The sequence below is a fragment of the Lithobates pipiens genome, unplaced genomic scaffold (genome assembly GCF_037356315.1).
Source record: "Lithobates pipiens isolate NorthernLeopardFrog02 unplaced genomic scaffold, aLitPip1_a1.2 Scaffold_19, whole genome shotgun sequence".
NCBI lineage: Eukaryota > Metazoa > Chordata > Amphibia > Anura > Ranidae > Lithobates > Lithobates pipiens.
The window spans coordinates 65,229,899-65,257,865 of record NW_027507764.1 but is presented as its reverse complement, the minus strand read 5'-3'; the positions used below and the strand labels follow the sequence as shown (position 1 = coordinate 65,257,865).

Sequence of the window (27,967 nt, the reverse complement as noted above, 5' to 3'; positions counted from 1 at the left end):
AGTGCTAAAAATAAAAATGCACTGATTACTGTATAAATGACACTGGCAGGGAAGGGGTTAAACACTAGGGGGCGATCAAGGGTTTAAGTGTGTCCCAGGGAGTGATTCTATGTGGGGGGGCATGGGCTACCACTGAGATGACAACGATCACTGCTCCCGATGACAGGGAGCAGTAGATCTGTCATGTCATTAGGCAGAACGAGGAAATGCCTTGTTTACAAAGGCCTCTCCCCGTTCTGCAGCTCCATGACACGATCGCGGGCCCTCGGCGGACATAGAGTCAGAGTGATCTGCGATCACTTGGCACGCAGCAGGCGCACACGTGCCCACTATGGCGCATCTTAAAAGGGACCTACCTGTACGTCCTTTTGCCCACCCATGCCATTCTGTCAATTGTATATCGTGCGCTGGTCGTGAACGGGTTAAAAAATAGATCCTTTACAATCGGTTTCAATGTGTATGCAATCAGGCAGACCCTTACACTACATGTTTTTTTGTAAATCTGAATACAAAAATCTGCAGAAAATCTAATAGTGTGTATGGGTGCTTAACTCAAGCCAAAACATTTTTTTCATTTTGGATAAAGTCCCTGTACAGATCTGCGCATAGTGTACTGCAAACGCAGGACGCGTTTGTGGTGCCATTGTTTCTTAATAGCACCCCAAACGCAGCAGTCCTGCATCTTGTGTGAACAACATGCACAAAACCTGCATCGCAAAAATTTGCTGCATGAGCTTCCTTGGTGAGTTTTTTGGAGTGGAGGGAGGTCCATTCAAATGAATGGTGCCACCATAAACGCTCAAATCATGGAAATGTCGCTCATGTGAGTAGGGCCTTTGCTCTATTTTAATTTTGTGTATACTTTCATTAATAGCATAAGCGTCTAAGCTTTTCTTAAGTATATAGGCTTTGTGATTTTAGCTCCCCCTCCCCCTGAAAGTGTGTGTGTGTGTGTGTTTGTTTGTTTGTTTTTCTTGGTAGACTGCTAAAAATACTGGCCCCATGGCAACTCTAATGGTGCCTTTTTACACCACTCCATTTTTCTTTTTTTTTCTTTTTTTTTTTTTTTTTTTTTTCTTGGCCCAGATTACAAAGTTCTAGGAAAGTGCAGTTACTGAATAATGGTAATAATTTTGTTTGCCCCCACAAAACCTCATTCTGTTTTCTTTCCACAAGATGGCACTAGAAAGCCGTGTTTCAAATTACAGCACAGTTTATCGCTACAGCAGAAGTACAAGTCATAAAATACACACAATCTGTACACTATATAAAAGTGGTGGAATATATTTTGGTGTGCTCAAAGGACAGAAAAACATTTTCAGAAAAAATTTATCGTCTATGTGAATTTTCTCTCAAGGTGCCTTTTGTGTATTTCTTCTAGATCTGTCCAGTGGTAATCTACCATGAAACCACTCCTGTACTTTACTTTGTACAGGAGCTTCTTGTAATAAAGACCAATCACTACTGCGCCCTATCTTTGCGCAGCATGGCTGGTCTGGTCTCCGCCCCCCTCCAGCGTTTTCTGCAGGCAGCCTGTAGTGGGTGGAGCCTGCTGGGTCCTCCCTACAGCTTTGCTCTCTGCACAGACTGTACAGAACAGCGATGCCACTGCAACTTTACAAAGTAATATCTGGGTTTGCAAAGGCATTTGGTGCACATAAAATTGATTTATATAATTTGGCTATTGCAAATTATATCAACATAAAATGTTTGTTGTTTTTTTTTTTTTTTTTTTTTTTTTTTCTGCCTGGATTTCAGCTTTAACCACTTCTGTGCTGCTGCGTTAATAAAATGACAGTGAGGTGGACGTGTATTTCTAGCCATAACGCTATACGATTTATCCATATATATCGCGGCTTTGTAATGCTAAGATCATGTGACCTCACTAAGCTTAAAAAAGGCATTTCTATCTCCTTTTCCTCTGCACCACATGGCCCGATCTGTGGGCAGGTCCGAGCCATAGAGCATTGCATGTTTTGCTGAGGTTGCTGCTGTGTCTTTGGCCCAGGGCTGTACAGAATGGATTGGTGCAAATGCAATTATGTGACTTACGTTGTGGAAAAAAAAAAAAATTCTATATTCTGATATTAATGTAATCACGCCGCTGTTCTACTCCTCCTATTCTGAGGGTCCGGCTCCCTGGTGGAACAACATTCACCCAGCTGGAGCCACCCACAGGGTGTTCTGCCTGTCATGTGAGGATGGATGAGATAAGAGAAAAAGATGTCATGTGTAAGCATAGCTGCTGTTTTGGGGGGGGGGGGTGTGCAGTGCCAGAGCATGCACAGGTGGGTGGCCACACTGCACAGGTGGGTGGCCATGCTGCACAGGCAACCCTGAACTTGTAGAGAGTTGCCTCCAGTGATAAAGTGCTGCTAACTGGCTGAATCACCAGGTAATTTACTGCAACATTTTGAAAATAAAAGGAAACTTTTTATTTGGGGGCCTCGGATAAAAAAATAAATAAATTACATTTTGGGCATACAGACACTTAGGACCCGCACTGTGTAAGCCGCGCCCAAAAAAGGCAGACAGAGTGCAAAGGACTTGTCACTCGTATTGTCTGTGGTCTTCTAGCACCTGATCTTTCCAATTACTGACTTGTGCTTTGTTCTGTGCTGTCCATGAAGTCGGGACCCCTGAAAATACAAGGGCAGCATGGTACTTTTTATCGTGGATCTGCATTTTAAAATGGCCTCCAAGGCAGTCCCACTGAGGTGGGGGGGGGGACACTAAAATACCAAAAAGACAGCTGCTCCTCTAAGACTATCTATAGAACTTAAATTGCGCTGTATGGAGATGGCCATCTTGGTAGAGGTGGGAGTTTTGCTTCCTTATATCAGAGCCTCCAGCAAGGAGAACCATGAGCAGAATAGTAGTGACATCACCAAATCTTACTGATAATCTCCTGAGACTAGCCTAGGCTGCACTTCCTGAGATCTCACGCTGCAGATACACAGCTGTGAGGCTGTAAGTACAGGGAGCCTAGGCCAGTGATGGCGAACCTTGGCACTCCAGATGTTTTGGAACTACATTTCCCGTGATGCTCAACTACACTGCAGAGTGCAAGAGCATCATGGAAAATGTAGTTCAAAAACATCTGGAGTGCCAAGGTTTGCCATCACTGGCCTAGGCACACTTGCAGCCGTACCCTTCCCTGCCATCTTGGCGGAAAGCTGTGTCCCAGTCGCAAGTGCGACCTTTGCGACCCTGTTGGTTCCACCGCTGGAATAAGAAAAGTTATGGTCAGCACTCAGGATGACATCCAAAAAATTGTATTCCTTTGTTAACCACTTCAGCTCCAGAAGGTTTGCTGAACATGACCAAGCCATTTTTTGCGATATGACACTGCATTACTTTAACTGACCATTTGGCGGACGTGCGACTCTCTACCCAAAGAAAAAAATATTTCCCCACAAATAGAGCTTTATTTTAGTGGTATTTGATCACCTCTGCGGTATTTCTTTTGAAATTTTTATATATATATTATACTTTCTGCTATAAAAATATAGAAAAATCTAATTTCTTGATCAATTTAGGCCATTATATTATTTGCTACATATTTTTGGAAAAAAAAAAAAACGCAGTTAAACGTATATTGATTGGTTTGCTTATGGTGGCGATCAGCAACTTATAGCAGGACTGTGACATTGAGGAAGTCAATTATGACACTGACACTTTTTGGGGGTTCAGTAACACCTGGTGCTAAAAATATATTCTCTTTAGACACTGACTGCGAAGGGGTTAATATCAGGGCCAATCAAAGGGTTAAATCTGTAACTAGGGAGTGCTTTCTAACTGTGGGGGTGCTTGAACTGTGGAAAGGCAGAGATTTGTATTCCTGCTTAGCAGAAACTCAGGATCACTATCCTCCCTACTCACAGAACGGCGATCTGCCTTGTTTACATAGGCAGTCTGCCATTCTGCTAATCTCCCCCGATGATCGGCGGGTCCCAGCGGACATAAAGTGCGGATTGGCTTCCACTCTGTCCATTCACAGCAAGAGCAGTTCGCCGGTGGCTGTGTGTGTGTGTGTGTGTGTGTGCCCCAAAAGTGCATGATCACGTACAGGTAAGTGTTTCTTCATAGGAGAGCCACCTTGCCGCTGTATATGGTCGTCAAGCAGTAAGTAAATGTGCAATGCTGTAAAAACAGTGTACCCGTTTTGAACGTACACCACTGACACTGCTGTTTTGTTAGGAGGAAGTCAAGAAACTGGGAACCCATTAGGTTCTCTATCACAAAGCAAATCTTAACTTTTTGAATTTAGTTCCACTTTTATAAGCATTTTGTTTCTTATTGGGGGAAAAAAACTAAATGGATACGTATGGGGGGTTTATCAGTGTTTTAACTTCCTATTATTGTGCCACATTCTAATATTACGGAAAAAGATAATCCCTCAATGTTGGACTTTTTAGGCACTGGACTCGTATCACAATTGTAAAATTTGTAACAAATCGATTTAAAAACTAACATGGAGTGTACATGGCCAAAAGCAACCAAAAATACACCAACTGTAGCATGATTGAAAATGCGAAAAAGATGTCCTTCATACCCTTCACCCTGCTTCGGCCCCCGCTGGGTTTATGGTGTACTATGTTATACTATGTTATGGACTGGGCAAGAGCAAGTACTTTAAAAAGAAGCATCAAAGATGCCACCTTGAAGATGGGAGATCAAGACACACTGAGGCCTAGCAGACAGAATCCTTTGTGTATATATAGACCTGCCGGTAAAGCAAAAGAATATCATGATAGATGGTATTGCAGGAGTGCACTATGTGCAACTGGCGCCCTCCATGAATTGTGCCCTGTATGAGTGTGTTATCACACACCATCTATCAGGAGATTTTTTTTTTTTGCTTTACCGGCGGTTCTATATATACAAAGGATTCTGTCTGCTAGGCCTCAGTGTGTCTGGATCTCTCATTTCCAAGTGGGCATCTTTGATGCTTCTTTTTAAAGTACTTGCTCTCGCCCAGTCCATAACATAGTACACCATAAACCCAGTGGGGGGGGGGGGGGCAGAAGAAGTGGGAACTCTGAGGCTGTGTTTTAGTTTAAACAAACAATGAATGTGCACAGACGTGATTAGAATTGATATCTACCTTAGGCCTGATGGAGGTGAAATAAACTCTAAAGCACGTCGGGTGAAGGATTCTTTTTTTTTTTTTTTTTTTTTTTTTTGGGCATTTTCAATCCTGCTACAGTTGCTGTATTTTTTTTTGTTGCTTTTGGCCAAGTACACTCCATGTTACTGTTTGTCATCGATTTTCTTATGAATAAAATTACTTTTTAATTTTTACAATTATGATATGAGTCAAGTGCCTACAAAGTCCAACAATGGGGGATTATCTTTTTCTGTAAAATGATAAATAAGGCTCAATTCACAAAACTTTACATAATTATAAGTATTATTTCCAGCCATGTAACTGTAATTTTCACATCAGCCAAAATTCACATTAGACTCGGCTATATATAATTTTTTTTAAATTAAAAATCAGTACTTCTTTTTTTTGGTGTGTTTTTTTAGCTTTTGTGAATTAAGCCTACGGTGCTTTAGAAAATTTTGCAAGTCATTCTGTTATTGTTTTATAGTTGTTGTTGTTGTTGTTGTTGTTTTATAGTTGTTAAAATGATAACTGAAAATCCATACTACCTTAAAAATCTATTTTGCTTCTCTAAGTTTTTTTGTGCTGCTAATGTCCTCCAACTAATGCAAGTCATTACTGAGAAATGTAATTAATAAATTATGGTAATTTTTTTTTTCTATGGTAATAAATATAAAATTATAGTGGTGGAATAATAAAGAGACTTGCGCCCCCCCCCCCCCCCCTTCTTGGGCTCAACTGGCGCTTGTTGGCATTTGTGCCTGTTATAATCTATGCAAACTAGCCTGTTAAATACCTCCACCGTGTTCACAGCTATTAGCATAACTGTCTGCTAATAATGCAAATTCTCAGCAAGACAGTGACGGATCGGCACAGTTCACTCAACGAGTGCCGTTACACCACCAAAAACAAATGAGACCATTTACATAAAAGGAAAAACAATTCTGTTTCTGAAGAAAAACAGCATAACGACCTAGGCGAGGGTTTTTTTTTTTTTTTTTTTTTTTTTTTTTTTTTTTAGCATTGTTCAGGTTCACTGTTGCAATTAGCTGAAATGGGCACTAGGTGGCGAAGTGCTTCATGAAACCCCTTTCATTGGAACAATGCTGTGTGGGTTTTTTTTTTTTTTTTTTTTTTTTTTTTGGTTAGGGGGTTCTTAAATTACTGCCAGCTGTGTAGACGTCTGATGGTTCAAATCATTTAGGCTTCTTCATTTATAAATGTTAATAACTGATTTTGTTCTGCAATTGCATCTAAATTATGCTCCTAATATTGAAAGCTGCGGGATTTAGAAATGCACTCAAAAAGATCTATAGGGTGTTTTCTTTTCTTTTTTTTTAATTATTTTTTTTTTATTATTATTAATTTATTTTCTTTGCTGTACTGGTGTCTGAAATGTTTAGTTTGCCTAAATATAATTTCTGATGTGACTTCTTTACCTGCTTGCTGCTCCATATGTATAGAATGAAGGATTCTCTCTCTCCAGTGGAGTCTATCGGAGAATGTGGACGGCATCCTCTCTGAACAGCTGCTGAGATAAACTCCATTATCCACACAGGGATCCTGTGTTCAATCAATCTCAGCGTAGTGAAGGAATCGCATTGAAAGGAAAAGCACTATCATTGTGCAGCTCTACTAACAGGACACACATAGGGTTCCTTCCTTTCCTAAATGAAAGTGGTTGTAAACCCTTACATATACCCAGTGACGTGATTGGTCTCGGATGATTAACAGATGAAACCAATCCTCCTACCTAAGTTGTACCTGTTTAATTGCAGCCCTCTCTTTACATCTGTTCAAAGTACTACATTTATAAGCTTGTCTGAGCTGTCAGAAAAAGTTGAGGAGAGATAATGTTGCACTCTGCAGAGCTCCATGAAAAGAGCTCTGAGAGCTGATTGGAGGGACACCCCCCCCCCCCCCCCCCCCCTTCGTACAGCACACAGGAATAGAGCTGAAGCGGTCAATCACAGGCTGTGTGCTGGAACACCCTCCCTGCTTTACTTTATTTTTATTTTTTCTCTTGGTGTCAGGAAAACTTGTCAGAAGTGACTCATGCTTATAACAGAAGAGTGAGGTGGGGGACAGAAATGACACTTGGTGCTCTGGATTGAGACAAGTGCATTTTATCGTGGGGAAATGCTGTGTTAATATTTCATGTCTGAGATTTACAACCACTTTAATTGCAACTCGGAAGAAAGCCAAATGCAGTATGTTTTCAGTTGCTTTGCCTGCTTCTGAATCGGATACCAGTGTACATAAGCCCTTAGGCCCTGTTACTGCTTGCAATTTTTAAAGCACAGTTTGCACACATTGCAAATTGGGCAGCCCATTCACTTTAATGGAAATTTTGCCATAAGATTCTGTTGTTCAACAATCTCGGCAGAATTTCACAGCGTTTGGATGTTATTCTTTAACGGCACCCTTAACGCGTCTTCTGCCATGATTTGGAATCGCTGCAGTTCCGCATGCGATGTGAATGGGTCTCCATAAGGTTTAAAGTGATATTAAACTCCTCATATATATATATATATATATATATATATATATATATATATATATATATATATATATATATATATATATATATATATATATATATATATATATATATATATATATATATATATATAATGATAGATTTTTTTTTTTTTATGGTTTTTAATCCTCACATGCAATGGGGCTGTGCTAAAGGTTAAATATTTATTTTTACCTATTTTGCGCTCTATGCATGAAAGTTAAAAAACAAAACAAAAAACCTGTGTTCAGTATACCCCCCCCACGCAGCTCATCCAATCCTTACCTGAGCCCCCTCTGATCCAGTGGTGTTCACATTAGCCTCAGCTGTTTAGGGACTCGCATTGGGACTGTCATTGGCTGAGACAGTAGCGGGAGCCAATTGGCTTCCACTGCTGTCAATCGCAGCCAGTGAGCTAAAGAGAGAGACATGGCTCTGTCTTATGGAAGCATAGAGCAGCAACTCGGGAGCGAGCACGCATCAGTGCCCCAAGGCAAGTGGTTTTCTCCGGGAGACGCTGCTCGAGAGTGGGAGCAGCCAAGAGCATCGGTGAGGGACTTTGAAAGAAGATCGGGGTTGCTGTGTGCAAAACCACTGCACAGAGCATGTTTGTTATTTAAAAAGATGGAGAAGTGATACATCTTACCACTTCCTCCACTATCCACCTCGGCTAATGGTGCTCCCCCAAGGCAATGCACCCTGCATTGGTCTTGATGACATCAGGACCCTGAACTGCAGGAGCATGAGGGAGGAGACACTGCACCGACCAGTCTAGAATCTTGGAGTAGCAGGGGAAGTTTATCTTTTACAAGTCCCTTAGACCTCAACAAGAAAGTAATGCTTGCAGTGCAGGTGCAGGCACTCCCATTGGGCAGCTGGGTATATTTGGTTTATTTTGGTCCGGTGGTATGGCTATAGAGGGTTGGTTTTAAAGGCTCATTTTCTGGCTGGATGAGATCTAGCATCTGGCTTTCCCTGGTTCACCCTTTTTATTCATTGGTTTTCAGTTATTTTAATCATAAAGACTCAGCATCACAGGTGGGCATTACTTAGGGCAGTGATGGGGAAACCTTGGCACCCCAGATGTTTTGGAACTGTTTCCCATGATGCTCAGGCACTCTGCAGTGTAGTTGAGCATCGGGGGGGGGAAATGTAGTTCCAAAACATCTGGGCTGACAAAGTTCGCCATCATTGGCCTAGGGTGATCTACATACCAGGATAGATTGCCTAGGGACGCCCACTCCTCCAAACTGACATTCACCAATTGGGGTATTTTGATATTTGAATAATTCCTCCCAAGTTGTGAGGAGTACTGAGGCAGGGTGCTGTGATGTTTTCAGGAAGCTATGTACAGCACCCTGCTGGCCCCTCCCACCAGCCATGATCTATTTGAAATGCATGGAGAGGAACAGAGACCCTGTGATGACATCACTTTGTCTAAAGTAATTTATGTAATAAAAGTGAAAACCTTTTATTTAAAGTGATACTAAAGTCTTATTTTTAACAAAAAACAAACATGTTATACTTGCCTGCTCTGTGTAGTGGTTTTGCACAGAGCAGCCCCAATTCTCCTCTTCTCAGGTGCTTCTTCGGCACTCCTTGCCCACAGTTCCGTGTCCATTCAGACACGGAGCGGTTGCCTGGCATTGCCCCCCTTTCTCCTCATTGGCTCTCACTGCTGTCAGTCAGTGAGCCAATGTCGCCGCCCTGCCATTTCATCCAATGAGGGGAGTCCCAAGCAGCCGAGATGCTCCTGCAACATCAATGCGTCGAGATGGGGCTCAGGTGTGTATTGGGGGGGGGGGGGTGCTACTGCACACAGAAGTTTTTATCTGAATGCATTGGGATAAACTTTCTGCCTTTTTACAACTTTTTTAAAATGTCACTAGCATGTTAATGAAGGGGGGAAGGGGAGGATGCTGGGAAGGTAAAATTTTAATCATAGGTTAGACTTGATGAACTTGTGTCTTTTTTCGACCTCACCTACTATGTAACTATATGTAAGCTGATTATTCTTCAAAGTGTATGTAAACCCTCGCATATCTCGCAGATACCCAGTAAAGTGACTGGCCTCAGGTGATGCACAGAGATGAAACAAATCCCCATACATAAGTTGTACCTGTTTATCTGCAGCTGCCCTTCTCCTACATCCATATAAAGTGCAGTATTTACACAGGATCTCTCAGCTCTGAAAAGCAGGGGGCAGAGAGCTGACGTTGCATCAGTGAGGAGAGCTCTGAGAGCTGATTGGAGGGAAGGGAAATGCCCCGCCTTCTTACAGCACACAGGACAGAGCTGAGGCTGTCGATCTGCATGAAGTCCCTCTCTTGTCACTATTTTTCTCTTGGTGTCAGGAAAGCTTGTCAGAAGGGATGCATGCTGTTGGCAGAGGAAGGAGGCATCAGACAGAAATGGCACTTGGACCCCTTTCACACTGAGCCGCCATGGGCATCAGCGGTAAAGCGGTGCTATTTTTAGCGCCACTTTAACGTTGTTTTAGCGGCGCTATTCGGCCACTATCTGGGCGATTTTAACCCCCCGCTATCGGCTAAAAAGGGGTTAAATCTGCTCGCTAAACGCTGCTGGCATCGCAGCGCTGCCCCATTGATTTCAATGGTGAACAGTGGTGGAGGAGTGGTGAGTTCACTGCTCCAAAGAAGCTGCTGGTAGGACTTTTTCTGATGCCCTGCCAGCGCACCGCACACTCGAGTGAATGGAGCACCTGTTGTTTTTTGATGCGTTTTGCAGGCGCTATTTTTAAGGCTATAGCGCCTGCAAAAAATGCTCCAGTGTGAAAGGGGTCTTAGTGCTCTGGATTGAGACAAGAACACACTATAGAGCAGGGGTCTCAAACTGGCGGCCCTCCAGCTGTTGCGAAGCTACAAGTCCCATCATGCCTCTGCCTGTGGGAGTCATGCTTGTAACTGGTCAGCCTTGCAATGGCCTCCTGGGACTTGTAGTTTCACAACCGCTGGAGGGCCGCCAGTTTGAGACCCCTGCTATACCGGGATATGCTTTGTTCCTATTTCATATCTGAGGTTTACAACCACTTTTAAGGCTTAATTTGGACAGTGGTAAAAAAAAAAAAAAAAAAAAGATTTTCAGATGAGCTGTAGAGATTCTTATGCTGGAAAAGCAGTTTACATTTTGGATGAAGGGTCTCTTTTAATAAAAGTAAAGTTTGTCTTTTGTACTTTGCCGAGGATACTATGAGACGCGAGCCCCACATTTCATTAGGCACCAAATTAGTGACTGGCAGGATGTGCGGCTCTTGCCGATGCCGTGACCCGGGCCGGTGTGAGCGGCTCAGCGCCATTATATGGCAGTGCTAAGGTTTGCTTACTGCTCAGTCTGTAAATCTATGACGATCTTAACAAGATGTCATTACAGAGGCTAATTCTGCCCCGGGAGTATAGAAGACGGGTAATGAGACGGAGTCCAGCCGCGCCGGAGAGGGCTGACTACCTTTACCGGGAGAACCCTGAATGGTAAGCTCAAATAATAGCAGCGGTGCCATATAATGACTGTAATATCCACCACCTCCTACTGGGCCCGGGATGATGATCAGAACACGCTTCTCTTTTTCTTTTTTATGGTTCCTTCATCCCGGCACATCAGCATAAATCAGTTTGTAGACTTCAGTGAGCGGCTTTACAACACAAAAGAATCTTACTGATATTTGTGCTTTTGAGATGAGGCTTACAGCTGAGCTCCAGACAAACTGCTAAATACATAGATGAAATACTCATAAGGGCGCTGTTATAACTGTCAAAGGATTGTTATATGTGTCCATCCAGTCCTGAGACTTGCAAAGCTCTGCTACGTTGCACAATCCTGCTGGTAGGAGACCTGATTTTTCCCAAGGCGTCTTTCAGGACAGCACCTGAGAGATAGCGACTCCACCCTCCTCGTTAGGAAACACCTTCTTCCTCCAGACTTTAAAGGGAGGCGCCTCCCTACCACACATCAGTTTTTGTGTTTCCTCCGGCCCGGAGGGAACACCTTTTGGGAGGGAGTCTGTTTCTCTTAGGTGTTCCTGAGGGACTAGGCTTCTTTCCCTTTTTTTCCTCCTTTTGAGACCCGCTGTCCTCCCGACCTACCCACGCCTTGTCAGCGGTAGCAAGCGGGCTCCTCTTCCCCTCTTGTGCTCGGAGAGAGCCGAAGATTCGGTGGCCCGCACGTTCGTAGGCGCGGCGGCGCGCGTGTGCCGCCGCCATATTTTTTTTCGGCGGTCGCGCCGGAAGTGACAGAGCGGGTCATCGGGTCAGCTGAAACGTCGTTTCCGGCGTGGATGCAGGGGGGAGGAGGGAGGACAGGTGCTGGTGCCTATTTCCGCTTCCGGTCCGGTGCAGCTGCACGGCGTGACTCCGGAGGCGGCGTTTAGCCACAAGTGGATCTCTGCACAGCTGTTATGGAAGATTCAGCGTCTGCAGCGGTGGGGACAGGCACAGGCACCAGCAAAGCCCAGGTAAGAGGCAGCAGTTAAAGTCTGCCTTTCTTTTTTCGATTTCCTGGCGTTTGGTCTCGCTCTCTCTCCTTTTTTCCCCCCTGGTGGCAAGGGGCCTGTCTGGGCACTAGAAGCTGACTGGTTTATTCTCAGTGCACCTGTGTGGTGATCCCTATCAAAGCTGAGACTGGGTCTCACTAAGGGTTCCCTGGTTTTTTTCCCTTTTTTGTCTTTTTCTTCATAGGCTAAGAGCTCTGACCCAAAGAAAAGATGTCCTTCTTGCAGGGCCAAGCTGGGAGAAAATTGGAAGAAAACCTTATGCAGTCCCTGCATTACTTCTTTAGTTAAGGAGGAATCTGCCTCTGTATGTGAGGATCTGGTGGCCTCTGTAAAGAAGGAGCTGTACGCCACGATCCAGAATTTTCGTGACTCACTAGCTAACCCGGCTGCTAGTCAGCCTTCCACTTCAGAGTCTTCCCAGGGGTCTCTCTCAATCCCGGTGTTAGAATCTCTGCCTGAAGATCCTTCAGATAGGGAAAAGCAGTCCACTGCTCATTCCGTTAAAGATTCGGAAGAGGAGTTGGAGGATTCTGAGGTAGCCCCCTCTAAATTCAAACTGTCCCTTGAAGAGGTCGATGGGCTCCTTAAAGCCATTCATGCTACGCTTGGTTTAAGTGAGGAGAAAAGGGAATTATCACTCCATGACCGCATGTATGCTGGGTTGGATGAGCCTAGGGGCCGAACATTCCCAGTTCATCCGGTCATCTCTGAGGCCATTAGGAAAGAATGGCAGGATCCAGAGAAAAAGCCCTTTTTCTCCAAAGCCCACAAAAGGCGTTTTCCTTTCGAGGAGGACCCTGCAGCAGTATGGAACAAGGTGCCCAGACTGGATGCCGCCTTTTCCCAGGTTTCAAGGTCCACAGATCTGTCCTTTGAGGACATGGGAGTTTTGAAGGATCCGATGGATAAACGGATGGATCTTTTGCTCAAGAGATCATGGCAATCAGTTATGAGCAATTTAAAACCAGCAATGGCCACAACGTGTGTAGCCAGAAATTTAGAATACTGGATTAACCAGTTAAAGTCACATATAGCTGCAGATTCCCCTAAACAGGAAATCTTAGATTCTTTTCCTACCCTGATTACGGCAGTGGCCTATGTTGCAGATGCCTCAGCTGAGGCAATTAAGATATCGGCCAGGTCAGCAGCTTTAACTAATGCTGCAAGAAGAGCTTTATGGCTTAAAACCTGGCCGGGTGACTCGGCTTCAAAGAATAAGCTGTGTGGGTTACCCTTTTCAGGAGACTTGCTCTTCGGCTCTGACCTCGATAATATTCTTGACAGGACAGCCGATAAAAAGAGATCCTTTCCGGTCAAAAAGAAAAAGCAGGTACCAAAACGTCTTTTTCGACCTCAAAAAACTCAGGATCAGGACAGCAAGTTGCAGGGGAGAAGGAAAAGTTGGTCCGCCCCGAAGCCGAAGGGTAGAGGCGGAATTCTTTTCCGTCCTCCTACACAGGCCGAAAAATCGCAATGACTCGTCTCTGCGGGTGGGCGGAAGACTACAAAAATTTCTTCCGCAGTGGTCAGGGATAACTTCAAATCAGTTTATCCTGACCACTCTCGCGCAGGGTTACTCACTCGAGTTTGTCAACAACCCCCCAAAAAGGTTCCTGATTACCAACACCCCGCGGGACCCAGTAAGGGCCCTGGTCATGAAGTCCTCTCTAGAGGAACTGATGCAACAGGGCGTAGTAGTACAGGTACCCCTGCAAGAACAGCAGGAGGGGTTTTATTCCCATGTTTTCCTAGTAAAGAAACCGACAGGGAAATTTCGGTTGATTCTCAACCTAAAACCTTTAAACGAGTCCATAAGGTACAGGAAGTTCAAAATGGACTCAATTTTTTCGGTCAGAAATCTGTTGCCGCCAGGATGTTTTATGGCGTCAGTAGATTTAAAAGACGCATACCTACATGTTCCGATCTCTCCCCAGTCTCAGAAGTTTCTCAGGCTGGCGGTGAGGTTGGGGGGTGTGGTTCATCATCTCCAGTTCAGGGCCCTACCCTTCGGCCTGTCATCATCTCCCCGAATTTTTACCAAAATAATGGCAGAAGCTTTAGCGCCACTGCGTCTTCAGGGAATCGCAGTTATTCCTTATTTAGACGATCTGCTGTTTTTCGCCCCATCCAGCGAGGAATTGCAGACCAATCTAGGCAAAGCTCGCAGCCATCTGGAGGCGTTGGGTTGGATTTTGAACCTCCAAAAGTCGTCCCTAAACCCATCTCAGGAGATTCGGTTTTTAGGGTTTCTGATAAATTCGACGGAGCAAAAAATCTTCCTTCCTTTAGACAAAAAGGACAGGATTTCCGGTGCAGTGTCTTTATTACAGACCAGCCAAAATCTGACAGTAAGACAGGTTATGTTAACTTTGGGGTTTCTGACTTCAGCAATGCCAGCAGTCCAGTGGGCAAGAATGCATTTCAGGTGTCTGCAGGCTTTCCTTCTAAAATCTTGGGATCACACAGTGGCATCCCTAGAGGCAGAGGTGAGAGTGTCAACCCAGGTAAAAAGGTCCCTATGGTGGTGGAAAAGACAGGATGTCTTATCGGAAGGGTTAGTCTGGGCTTTTCCAGTCGGGAAAAGACTAACAACCGACGCCAGTTCCTGGGGGTGGGGAGCCCATCTAGGAACACGGTTCACTCAGGGGTCCTGGGCCAAAGAGGAGACAATAAGGTCCTCAAACTGGAGGGAGCTCAAGGCGATTGCCTTAGCTCTGGAGTTGTTTGTTCAGGAGCTTCAGTCCCATCACGTCCAGGTCCTAACAGACAATGCCACGGCAGTGGCTTATTTAAACAGACAGGGGGGTACAAGAAGCAGGTCGCTTCAGGTACTGGCCATGGAGATTCTTCGGTGGGCGGAAAAACATTTGTTATCCCTATCAGCAGTCCACCTAAAAGGGGATCTAAACAGGGTAGCGGACTTCCTAAGCAGAAACGCTATTCGGGAAGCAGAATGGTCTCTAAACCCGGAGGTATTCACAATGATTGCCGGAAAATGGGGTTTACCAGAAGTAGACCTGTTCGCCTCAAGGGTGAACGCCCAGGTTCCCCAGTTCTTTTCCCTGGACAGTCGCGATGGCTCGCTGGGCACAGATGCGCTAGCTTATCCATGGGAATTTCGTCTTTGCTATGCTTTCCCCCCATTTCAGTTAATCCCGTTAATTTTAAGAAAAATTCAGAGGGAGAAGGTGCCAGTTATTCTAATCACGCCCTTTTGGCCAAAAAGGGCTTGGTTTTCGACAGTTCTAGGCCTGGCAATCAAGCCTTGTTGGCGTCTGCCCCTCAGACACGATCTGTTGTTGCAGGGCCCAGTGAACCATCCAGGAGTGGCCAGCCTGGCTCTCACGGCCTGGTTTCTGAAAGGCAGCTCCTTAGGAGCAAGGGGTTTTCCAACCGTTTGATCTCGACCCTTTTAGCAAGTAGGAAAAGGGTTACGAGGGCCATTTATTCTAAGGTCTGGAAGCGTTATAAAACTTGGTGTTTGTCAGCCGCCCAGGTGCCAGGGAGCCTTGTCTCCATCTTGGAGTTTTTACAAGATGGTGCAGACAAGGGACTGGCAGTTAGTACCCTGAAGGTGCAGGTAGCAGCCCTGACAGTGTTCTTAGAAAAATCTGTGGCCTCAGATCCGCTGGTGATCAGGTTCTTTAGAGCTCTTAAAAGATCTAGGCCAGCTCCTGTTAAGGTTTTTCCTAGATGGGATTTGTCGGTAGTCCTACAGTCTCTAACAAAAGGGCCTTTTGAGCCTCTTGTGGAGGCTTCCCTTAGGTTTCTCACATTAAAAACCGTGTTTCTGATTGCCATTGTCTCTGCACGCAGGATCAGTGAGCTAAATGCTCTGTCAATTAAAGAACCATATCTTTCCATTTTTTCTGATAGAGTTATTCTTAGAACAGATGCAAAATTCTTACCGAAGGTAGCTTCAGTTCAGAACCGTATACAGGACATAGTACTGCCAACGTTTTGTGTTAACCCCAAAGGAAATAAGGAGACTTCTTTCCATACTTTGGACGTCAGGAGGACTCTGCTGAGTTATTTAGAAAGGACGGAGTCCTTCAGGCGTTCAGATTCACTGTTTGTACTCTTCTCAGGAAGAAAAAAGGGGTTTTCAGGCTTCTAAAGTTACTTTAGCTAGATGGCTGAAATTAGCTATCTCAGAGGCATATTCCCAGGCAGGGTTATCTCCTCCAGCAGGAATTTGTGCACACTCAACCAGAGCTCTGGCGTCTACGTGGGCAGAGAGAGCTGGTGCCACCCCTGAGCAGATCTGCAAGGCGGCGACATGGTCGAGTTTTCACACATTTGTGAAACATTATAGACTGGATCTCACTTCTGCCAGCGATCAGGCGTTTGGCAGAAAGGTCCTGCAAGCTGTTGTCCCGCCCTAAGGGGTAAGTCTCTGTTATTCTCTCAGGTGCTGTCCTGAAAGACGCCTTGGGAAAGACCAAGTTAGACTTACCGGTAACTTGTTTTCCAGAAGTCTTTCAGGACAGCAAGCATCCCGCCCTATGGTATTATATTATGCTACGCTGTGACTAACGTATGTGTTTATGTGTTCCAGCTGGGGCCAAGGGTTCTCTTCTACAACTGATGTGTGGTAGGGAGGCGCCTCCCTTTAAAGTCTGGAGGAAGAAGGTGTTTCCTAACGAGGAGGGTGGAGTCGCTATCTCTCAGGTGCTGTCCTGAAAGACTTCTGGAAAACAAGTTACCGGTAAGTCTAACTTGGTCTTTCTCTGCTGCAGGTAATAACTTTTCTAAAGGTCTCCCCCAGTCTTTGGATGGTGAAGATATTTGCCAGCACACCATGGAACGTCACAAGTAGTGTCCAAACTGGTGATTTATTGCATGATCACAACACGATAGAGCAACGTTTCGGAGCCGTGCAGGGCCCCTTCATCGGGCCCCTTCATCGGGCCCCTTCATCGGGCCCCTTCATCGGGCCCCTTCATCGGGCCCCTTCATCGGGCCCCTTCATCGGGCCCCTTCATCGGGCCCCTTCATCGGGCCCCTTCATCGGGCCCCTTCATCGGGCCCCTTCATCGGGCCCCTTCATCGGGCCCCTTCATCGGGCCCCTTCATCGGGCCCCTTCATCAGGCCGTCTTTGGATGGACGCTGAAAGAAGTAGCAGAATGACGAGCCCACGTAGTTGCATACTGTGCATTAAAGTATTCATACCCCCTTAACATTTTTCACATTTTTGTCATGTTACAACTAAAAACGTAAATGTATTGTATTGGGATTTTAGATGATAGACCAACACAAAAAGTGACACGTAATTGTGAAGTGGAAGGGAAATGATAAATGGTTTTCAACATTTTATTTACAAATATCTGAAAAGGTGTGGTTTGCATTTGTGTTCAGCCCCCTTTTACTCTGATACTCCTAACTAAAGTCTAGTGGAACCACTTGCCTTCAGGAGTCACCTAATTTAGTAAGTAAAGTCCAACTATGTGTAATTTATCCTCCAGTATAAATACAGCTGTTCTGTGAAGACCCCCAAGGTTTGTTAGAGAACCTTAGTGAGCAAACAGCATTATGAAGGCCCAGGAACACACCAGACAGGTTAGGGATGAGGTTGTGGAGAAGTTTAAAGCGGGGCTAAGTTCTAAAAAAAAATATCCCAAGCTTTGAACATTTCACAGAGCACAGTTCAATCCATCTGAAAATGGAAAGACTATGGAACAATTGCAAACCTACCAAGACATGGCCGTCCACCTAAACTGACAGGTCCGGCAAGGAGAGCATTAATCAGAGAAGAAGCCAAGAGGCCCATGGTAACTCTGGAGGAGCTGCAGAGATCCACAGCTCAGGTGGGAGAATCTGTCCACAGGACAACTATTAGTCGTGCTCTCCACAAATCTGGCCTTTTATGGAAGAGTGGCAAGAGGAATGCCAAAAAAGTCCCATTAGCGGTTCGTAAGAAACCATGTGGGGGACAAAGGTGGAAGAAGGTGCTCTGGTCAGATGAGACCAAAATTGAACTTTTTGGCCTAAAATCAAAATGCTGTGTGGGGGAAAACTAACACTGCACATCACCCTGAACGCACCATCCCCACCGTGAAACATGGTGGTGACGGCATCATGTTTTGGGGATGTTTTTCTTCAGCACAGATGGGGAAGCTGGTCAGAGTTGATGGGAAGATGGATGGAGCCAAATACAGGGCAATCTTAGAAGAAAATCTGTTTGCAAAAGACTTGAGACTGGGGCGGAGGTTCACCTTCCAGCAGGACAACGACCCTAAACATACAGCCAGAGCTACAATGGAATGGTTTAGATCAAAGCATATTCATGTGCTACAATGGCCCAGTCAAAGTCCAGACCTAAATCCAATTGAGAATCTGTGGCAAGACTTGGAAATTGCTGTTCAGACTCTTTTCCTCCATTCTGAGAGAGCTTAAGATATTTTGCAAAGAATGGGCAAAATCTTTCACTCTAGATCAGCCTTTCTCAACCTTTTCAACACAGGGCAACCCTTGAAATAGTTCTCTGGTCTCGGGGAACCCCTGCTAAAAATTTGAAATCTACATCTCATGATACATTAGTGTGGTGGCCAGTGGGAAGAATGCTCCTTACACTTGTGGTCATTGGTAAGTATTATCTCCTTACAGATGGCTTAAAAGATCACTGGTGTGAGTGGGAACTTATCTGAGGCAGAAATTGCCCAATGCTGAAGGAACCCCTAACAACCTCTGGAGGAACCTTGGTTGAGAATCACTCTGTAGATGTACAAAGCTGGTAGAAACATCCCCAAAATGACTTGAAGCTGCAATTGCAGTGAAGGGTGGTTCAAAATTTGAAAAACATTTATCATTTTCCTTCCACTTCACAATTATGTGCCACTTTGTGTTGGTCTATCACATAAAATCCCAATAAAATACATTTACGTTTTTGGTTGTAACATGACAAAATGTGGAACATTTCAAGGGGTATGAATACTTTTTCAAGGCACTGTAGTTGGTAAGGTTGACTAAAGACACCAGTCCATCCAGTTCAACATTAGTGGGTGTGGATATGTTTATCAATACCATTTACAATATCCCTATATATTGCGTTTGTGACGGTGCCCATCCAAGATTTTTTTTATATTATTTGCACTTCCCTCAGATACCACTGAGTGTGGAAGGGAGTTCTACATCCTTACTGCTCTAACAGTAAAGGACCCCTTACACAGTTTATGGTTAAACCAATTCTTCAATTTTCACTGAGTGACCATGTCATCTTAAGCTCTCTGAGACTGAATACTTAATTCCCTAGGCTAGAATCACCATTTAGAAATCTGTATATGGCTATCCTATCTCTTCTCAAGCACCTCCTCTCCAGGGGGAATACATTTAATGCTTGTAGTGGTTTCTTGTATTTGAGTTGAGGGCTTTGTTGCCCTTCTCTGGACACTCTCTCCAGTTCCAGCACGTCCTTCCTGGTGACCAGAACTGGACGGCTTATCCCGGTCACTCTGCTCTCGCTTTCTTTTTGCCATGCTCATTGCACTACAGCACACCTAAATGGTTCATTGTGCTGTTTCATCCTCCCTTAGTCAAGTGCTGTTCTAATGGTGACTGTATAGCAGCAAGTGTTTACTAACACAGAGCTCTGGACTGTGATCTTACACAGCTGATCAGCAGGTCCTGGCTGTGAATCTTTGGCTTGGATTTGCTGACGGCTGCAGCAGATGCCAGCCGGGGGGGGGGGGGGGGGGGGCGTTAATGCGCATCCCCAATACTCGGAAGTAGGCAGGAACGTATGGCTCCATGTTGCCTACAGTGGCCGCTCATCCTCAGTGCATTGTGGGCCGGCGCTAAGAGATTGAATAAAAGCTTTATGTTCTTAACCACTTCCCACCCGGCCAATGTATATATACGGCGGGTGGGAGCCGCCTGCTCCTGATAGGACGTTCAGGAACGTCATTCAGGAGCAGCGGGATCGCGCGCGCGCGCGCCCGCGCAGCGGCGCGATCCCGATGTGCTCGTGTCACCCGGACACGGCACATCTCAGATCGGCAGGAGGGCTCTGTGATTGGCCCTCCTGATCACATGACGGCCGTGTCCAATCACGGCCGTCATGTGATGTAAACAAACAGCCGGTTGCTAGGCAATCGGCTCTCCTCTCCTCACACGGAAGTCACCGCTGAGGAGAGCAGAACGCTGCAGCCGGCTGATGATCAGTGAGTATGGGCTGCTTTTCACAGCTTTTTACTCACTGATCATCAGTGTAGTGTAAACACACACCACACAGTGAAAACACAGTCCCCACATATGTCCCCAAAACACACATGTCCCAAAACATACATGTCCCCAAATAATAAAAACACATGTCCCTAATAATAAAAACATGTCCCCCACATATGTCCCACTAAAATCACATGTCCCCAATGATTATCTGCACACATATGTACGTGATCACCTGCACACATATGTACATGATCATTTGCGTACATATGTCCGTGATCACACAAACCAATTATTATACACTTAAACGGAATTTTTTTTACCAAAAACATGTAGCAGAATACATTTTGGCTTAAATTTATGACAAAATTTGATTTTATTGGATTTCTTTTCAAATAGAAAAAAGAAAATATTGTTTTTTTCCCAAATTTCTGCTTTTTTTGCGCTTATATCGCAAAAAAAAAAAAACGGAGTCGTGAATAAATAACACCAAAATAAAGCTCTATTTGTGCGAACAAAATGATAACAATTTCATTTGGGTACAGTGTAGCATGACCGCGCAATTGTCACTGAAAGCGCTAGAGCGCTGAAAGCTGAAAATTGGGCTGGGAAGGAAGGGGGTGAAAGTGCCCTGTATTGAAGTGGTTAAAATCCAAATATTACTTGGTTGAGAAAATTAGCCACAAAGGTATTACAATGATACCCAGAGCATATAGACGCTGATCATTTTGGCCTGCATGTCCAGGGCTTTATATAAGCTCTGGTCATGAAGGGGTTAACATTTGGGGCCATAGACCTTTTAGGGCAAGTCTTGGGAAGCTGAACTCTAGGCGGATATAAAAGACAAAAATACAGATCTGTCATTCATACATCATTGCATTTCTTTTGAATCTGCTGTACAGGGACTACAAGAGACAGGCACCAGGTCAGAATTGGAGTGTGAGGAGAAGAAGCAGCACAAGGAGCCAATGGGTACATTCAACATGCTGATAGGTGGAAGCGGAAAGATGAACTCATCACTGTGCTGCTTCTCCTTTCACTGTCCAGTCAAAGGCTTGAGGGGGCTGGTCCGGGATGACCTGAGCTTAGAGGAAGTGGGCTGCATGATGCTGGCTATTCGACTGAGGACATCTATTGGCAGAATAAAGTACTGCAATCTCTGAATTGAAGCTGAATAATGCCACAAATTATGGTTTTATTTTATCTTTTCATAAGCTTGCATTTTTATTTTAATTTTGGCAGGAATTCTGCTTAAGTGTGCAGTTTTAAAGTTTTATTATAACGTGGTTTATTTTGTGGTTTTTGCATTGCAAAGTTGAATAGAATTTGAAAGAAGGGACTCGGATGAGAAAACCAAAAGTATTATGGAGTAAAAAATGGATGTTATCTATTTATTTATTTTTATTTTTTTTACATCCTGTCCTGTGGATTCTGCTGGCTGAAGCCATATTCGATTCATGGTCCAATGGCTGCAATCTAAAAATCCCAGAGAATCCAGCCATCCCCTGGCTTGCTGAGAGTGACAAGCCACTACCCATGTTTACAGCGTATACCACGCTGTCCTCTGCCCCCACATTCCCTAATAGAAATTCTTCAAGCGTAACAATGGAGATTGTATAACAGGACGCCCCTGTTCAGGGATAATGTTATTCTGTACCCGTTCATTCCCATGTCACCTGAAGCAGCACCATCCAACAGATCTCAGCTTGATTCCATGATACATTTGCGTTCCGTGCTACATATGCTTTAGTATAGCTGCCGGGAACCATAGAAAAAGCCCCTACCCCCTCTGGCAGCGCAGCAATTATTGATGAGAGGTGGAACCCCCCAGGATTCTGCTGGCACTTTGAAGTTCCCCTTTGCACCTGAAAACATGAGAAAGTAAAAATGCATCTGAAGTGCAGCCACATTCTAATACTATTGCTATATGTATTTAAAGGGAAAGTAAAATGTACGTTCAGAATCTAATTTTGGGTTGTTTTAATGTTTACCGTAGTCCCATTTTATTTATTTTTTTATGTGACTTTTTATTTTGTCTCAAAGCTTGCACTTCCATATGTTTGCTGGATACAGCATTTTTTGTTTAAGAGATGTCAGTGGCTTAGTGTAATTTATGGTATTAGTGTATTTCCACTTTTGCAGCCAAATTGGGACAACACCTATTTTATATACATGTTTTCTTTCACATGGCATCACTTAATTTTATTTTAACACTTGCTGTGTACTTTTCTTACTTAAAAAATCTTACCTACCTTTCTTTTTTTTTTTTTTTTATGTACCAGAGAGTTATGTTTACCGTAATTGCCCCTGTTTGCACTGTGCTGGCAGATCTCATTATCAGTTGAAAACTACATGTGCCCACTGTCTATCCTGACAAAGGGTTAAAGTGTTTGTAAAGGTGAATTATATTTTGCCTTAGTGGATGTAAACCCGCTCTCATCCTTTCTAAACTACTGCAAGATTGGCTATCTAGAAGGATATACGTGCCTCCTGCATGTATACTTATCTGTCAAATGTCTGCTATGAGACCCGAAAACTGCAGATTTTGTGGGTGGGCCTGTTTTCCAGGGCTCAGTGGGTGGAGTCATGATGTCAGAATCCCCTCCCACCTCTACACTCCCCTTATCAACATGCATTTTCTCCTGTGTATTTCTTACTGAACTTCTGCTATGATTTACTAACATCCAGTCAAAACCCAGAAAAGTCCCCACATGACTTCTGCATGCCAAATCATGCTGAGGTGTGGAACAGCCAATCCTTGCAGAGCAGCAGAAGAAAGGAGTGGGAGGGATTTAAAAAATAATGCGTGTCTCTTAGGCTAATGCACGAGATATGTAAATCACCTGTCACTCACAGCAAGGGGGAGGATTTATCTCGCTGAACAAAAAGAGGGTTGCTCAGAGCTGGATTAACTCTTTGTGGAAAGACTGGGCTCAAATGATAGGATATCTTATACTCTACATTATGACATCTAAAAATAAAAATTCGGGTTTACATCCACTTTAAAGTATAACTAAAGGCAGAATCTTCTTCCCCCCCCCCCCCCCCCCCCTCTATTTCTTTTTTTTTTTTTTTTTTTTTTCTTTCTTAGTTTTGGCTAGAGTGGAGAGGGATTAGAACACCTGCCAGTTTTTATTGTGGGCTGTGCACCTGTTAATGAGGTTCACCCTCTCTATTGGTCCTTTTTACCATTATCGTTTCAAAGTAAAAGAAATTGCTCAAATTTTGTGTCATCCCCAGAAAAGTAATGGCAGGGAAATCTTCCAATGGGGAGACTAGTTCTGGTGACCTGGGGGTCACCAAGAAATGCCCTTGATTTGCTGGGATATCCTCTCATTTCCTGTTTGGCTATGGGACAGGAATTGATAGAAAATCTCCACAATGGGACATGGCGAAAAAAAAAAAAAAAATTGACAGGGCTTATAACCCTTCCTTGATCTATCCAATATGATAAAAAAAAGTTTTGCCTATAGTTCGCCTTTAATGCATTCTCTGCGTTAGGGTAAAACGCATTCTGTGCCGCAGGCTCCCCCCAGCTCCCTCTTATACTGGCGTGAGCCCAATCTCCATCCAGAAATGTGCACACGTGTCTCTCCGCACTCCTATTTTCTCATTGGGCAGATTGATGGCAGCAGGATTCTCCTGTCAATCATATTCTGTCTGTCTGTGTCAATAGATGCAGACCGGGCAGATTGAGAGTGATAAATGCTGCGTGTGTAATGTAAAAAAAAAATAATGAAATTAAAAGGTAGATAAGTGTCGTGCTCCTAACAATGTACAATATGGCTCCTCTTGTGCCACCGTGGAATGTGGTGAGCGCCAAACTGCTGCCTCAACACCACTGCTGCTGCCAATCCATCTGTTTATTATTCAATTTGTGACATTTTCATTGTTGATTTTGTATCTTTCAGTAAACTTTCAAGTGCTGATTATCACCATGTCTGTGGTGTTGGGAATCATCCTTTTATGTATCATCGTCTGCTGCTGTTACTGTTGTTACTGCAGGAAAAGCTCAAGTACCAGACTGTAAGTACCACGTTAGTATTGCTTTTAACTGAACGTTTTCTGATGCCTGTGAAGGTTCTCCTTTTGTCCAGGGCTTGGTATAGCCTAGTAGTAGTCATTCACTTTCACCCGGACTTGGTTTATAATGTTGCAGACGTTTCACTGCTCATCCAAGCAGCTTCTTCAGCTGAGAAAGTTACCTGATTATGGAATATCTTCAATTGTCTTCATTAGATTTAGTAGAGCTTCCTTAGGATCTTTCAGAATACCTTTCCCTAAATGAATGTAGACCAGGGATAGGCATCCTTTGGAGTGGTGACCTTCCTGGACAACATAGAAAAGATCACTGCCGAGTGCAGCACTTTTCTTTAACCACTTGAGACCCGCGCTATAGCCGAATGATGGCTACAGCGCGGACCTCCTTTGCCGGGACTACGTCTATTGACGTCGTCCCGTGCATGAGCGGCCTGCGCGCCCCCTGAGGGGCGTGCGCGGCGCGCTCTGTGATCAGCGAGTCTGAGACTCGCCTAATCACCGATCCGAGCAAGGGGTCGATCCCGACCCCTTATCACGTGATCAGCTGTCAGCCAATGACAGCTGATCATGTGATACAACGGAGACCCGGTAATCGGCTATTATTCCTCCTCGGCCAGCCCTGCCAGTGCCCACCTGCCCCCTGCCAGTGCCACCTCATTAAAAAATAAGTGCCACCCAGCAGTGCCCACAATCTGCCTCAACAAAGGTGCTGCACCCCAGTGCCACATATCCGTGCCCATCAGTGTCATCTACCAGTGCCCTTCAGTGCCACCTATCTGTGTCACCTATCAGTGCCCATCAGTCCCATCTATCAGTGGTACCTATCAGTGCCATCTTATCTGCCCATCTTTGCCCATCAGTGCCGCCTTATCTGTGCCCATCGGTGCCGCCTTATCTGTGCCCATCAGTGCCCACCAATGCAGTCCATCAGTGCCCACCAGTGCAACCTATCAGTGCCGCCTCATCAGCGCACTTCAATGAAGGAGAAAAATTACCTGTTTGCAAAATTTTATAACAAACTATTAAACGTGTTGTGTTTTTTTTTTTTTTTTTTTTTTTTTTATATTTTTTTTTCGCATCTTTTTTTGTTTATCAAAAAATAAAACTCCCAGCTGTAATTAAATACCACCAAAAGAAAGCTCTATTTGTGGGGAAAAAAATGATAAAAATTTCATTTGGGTACAGTGTTGTATGACCGCGCAATTGTCATTCAAAGTGCATCAGCGCTGAAAGCTGAAAATTGGTCTGGGCAGGAGGGGGGTTTAAGTGCCCAGTAAGCAAGTGGTTAAAAAATAAAATAAAATTAACCAGCAAGCTAGTTGTTGCTATCACTGAAAAAACGTGTTCACTTCACATTAAATCTAAAATACCAACACAGTGCTGCACTACTAGTATATACTCACAAATCAATAAAATGAATAATGTGACACAATGAAAACATCCATGTGTATAGTCCCAATATCAAATGATTGCAGTATCAACAGATGGCATCAAGGATTCAAACTTCACCCCAAAATGTGCACAAATAATATGCAAAAGTGCTAGTGCTCTCCTCCACCAGTGTGGTGTGGTCGCTCACCTCACAATCTGACCCCTGTTTTACCGGCAGCTCAAAAACTGCAGTCCCCTTTTTAAGGGGTAATCAATAGATCGGCCCAGTATGATGCTAGCGTGTTATTCCTCTGTATCACCCTTTTTTCCTTCTTTTTTTAAAGCGGTGTTCCACCTGTTTTTTAGTTTATTGAAAGTCAGCAGCTACAAAATCTAATAGACCAGAGCAATATTAAGTTTCTGATATAGACCTGTTTATTCAGCGATAACTTTCGTTACTTAAAGCGGTGTTCCGCCCCAAAAAGAAATTAAAAGCCAGCAGCTACACATACTGCAGGTACTGACTTTTAACAATAGGACACTTGCCTGTCCTAGAGTCCAGGGATGTCTGCATCGGGTGCTGCCATTGCGGTTAAGGGTACTCGGCAGTGTAGCCTTGCGGCTTCATGCCAAGAATCCTAGTGCACATGTGAGAGGCCCCGCTTCTCTCTCCTACCATGCCAGCACTCGTGATGTCACAAGACTCCCCGCCCACCTCCACACTCTCCTACTCTCCAGTCGCACTGACCACGCCCCATGATGAGTAACATCCGACCAAAACTCTGGAAAGGCACAACATGACTTCAGCACTCCCAATCATGCAGAGGTGTGGAGCAGCCAATCCTGGGAGAGCTGAAGAAGAAAAGAGGTGGGCATGTGAAACTTTTGACAGCTCCAATTGTCGGGACCTTCTCTGTGTACTCGGCAATGCAGCTGTGATTTATCGGGGCTGAATTGCTGTGTACTAGAAAATGTGGGGGGTGATCAAATTTGTTTGCGCATGTGTAGAACACCAGCTGGTTAAAATTAGCTCCATCTTTCTTTCTTTCTTTCTTTCTTTCTTTCTTTCTTTCTTTCTTTCTTTCTTTCTTTCTTTCTTTCTTTCTTTCTTTCTTTCTTTCTTTCTTTCTTTCTTTCTTTCTTTCTTTCTTTCTTTCTTTCTTTCTTTCTTTCTTTCTTTCTTTCTTTCTTTCTTTCTTTCTTTCTTTCTTTCTTTCTTTCTTTCTTTCTTTCTTTCTTTCTTTCTTTCTTTCTTTCTTTCTTTCTTTCTTTCTTTCTTTCTTTCTTTCTTTCTTTCTTTCTTTCTTTCTTTCTTTCTTTCTTTCTTTCTTTCTTTCTTTCTTTCTTTCTTTCTTTCTTTCTTTCTTTCTTTCTTTCTTTCAAAAAATTTCAGCTGATGGTAAAATAAGTCCTTTTTGACTTAAAAACCTACATTGTTTAATGCCCACAAAATGTGACAACTTCTGTCCTATTCTGTCCTTTCCTAGTGGACTGGAAGCAGAAGAGGAGAATCTTATCCGAGAGAGAGAAAGGAGGAAACAGGAATCCCTCCAGAGGTACCTTGTTTACTGTCATTTTGTGCAGCGGATGGCGCTATGAATTATTAAGAACCTCTTTATTTAAACTAGATAAATAAACCAGCGGGAGGTATGGGTGACGAGTCTGATAAGGTGACAGCGCTTTGTTCTGTGATGACGTCAATAGTTGGGTGTTTTTAGGTGAACGAGTACATTTTTCCCAGATCATTGTCCACTCAATGATGGGAGATGCAGACTTTGGACTGAAAGCAGTGACACGTTTTGGTTTTATCTACTCTTTCCTGTCTTTTAGTCAATGACAACTGGAAACCAATAGATTTATATGAGCCTCTCTACATTTACTCTTTTTTTATTTTACTTTTTTGTATAGCAGGAAATTCTTAGAACCTCTATTGATAAGAACAGGTTGGTGCCTTTTGAGAATGGCAACTTTCACACAGGCCTTCCATCCTTGGATGGGGGAGACATAGTTGGTCAGGTTGAGAAAATTCACAAGTCCATCTGGTTCAACCAAAAAAATAATTACATAGAAAACCTCCATATACACAATCCTATTCTCACAAATGATCCAGAGGAAGGCAAAAATAAAAACCTATGAAGCATGATCCAATTTGCTCCAGCTGGTGGGAGAAAAAAATCCTTCCTGACCCCCCTCAGTAGGCTATTGGATATTCCCTAGATCAACAATCTTTGTGTTATTTCCTAATAAACCTATATA

General features: G+C 44.0%; 1 protein-coding gene across 1 annotated transcript in view; it reads left to right on the top strand.

The window, feature by feature from the left end:
- The window catches only part of LOC143996032 (pituitary tumor-transforming gene 1 protein-interacting protein-like), a 113,571-nt gene that overhangs the window by 34,104 nt on the left and 51,500 nt on the right, over positions 1 to 27,967 (top strand). The window contains exons 4-5 of the mRNA XM_077490837.1: positions 24,211 to 24,325; positions 27,199 to 27,267. Of these exons, the coding sequence (XP_077346963.1) occupies positions 24,211 to 24,325; positions 27,199 to 27,267 (184 nt within the window). The remainder of the gene's footprint in view (positions 1 to 24,210; positions 24,326 to 27,198; positions 27,268 to 27,967) is intronic.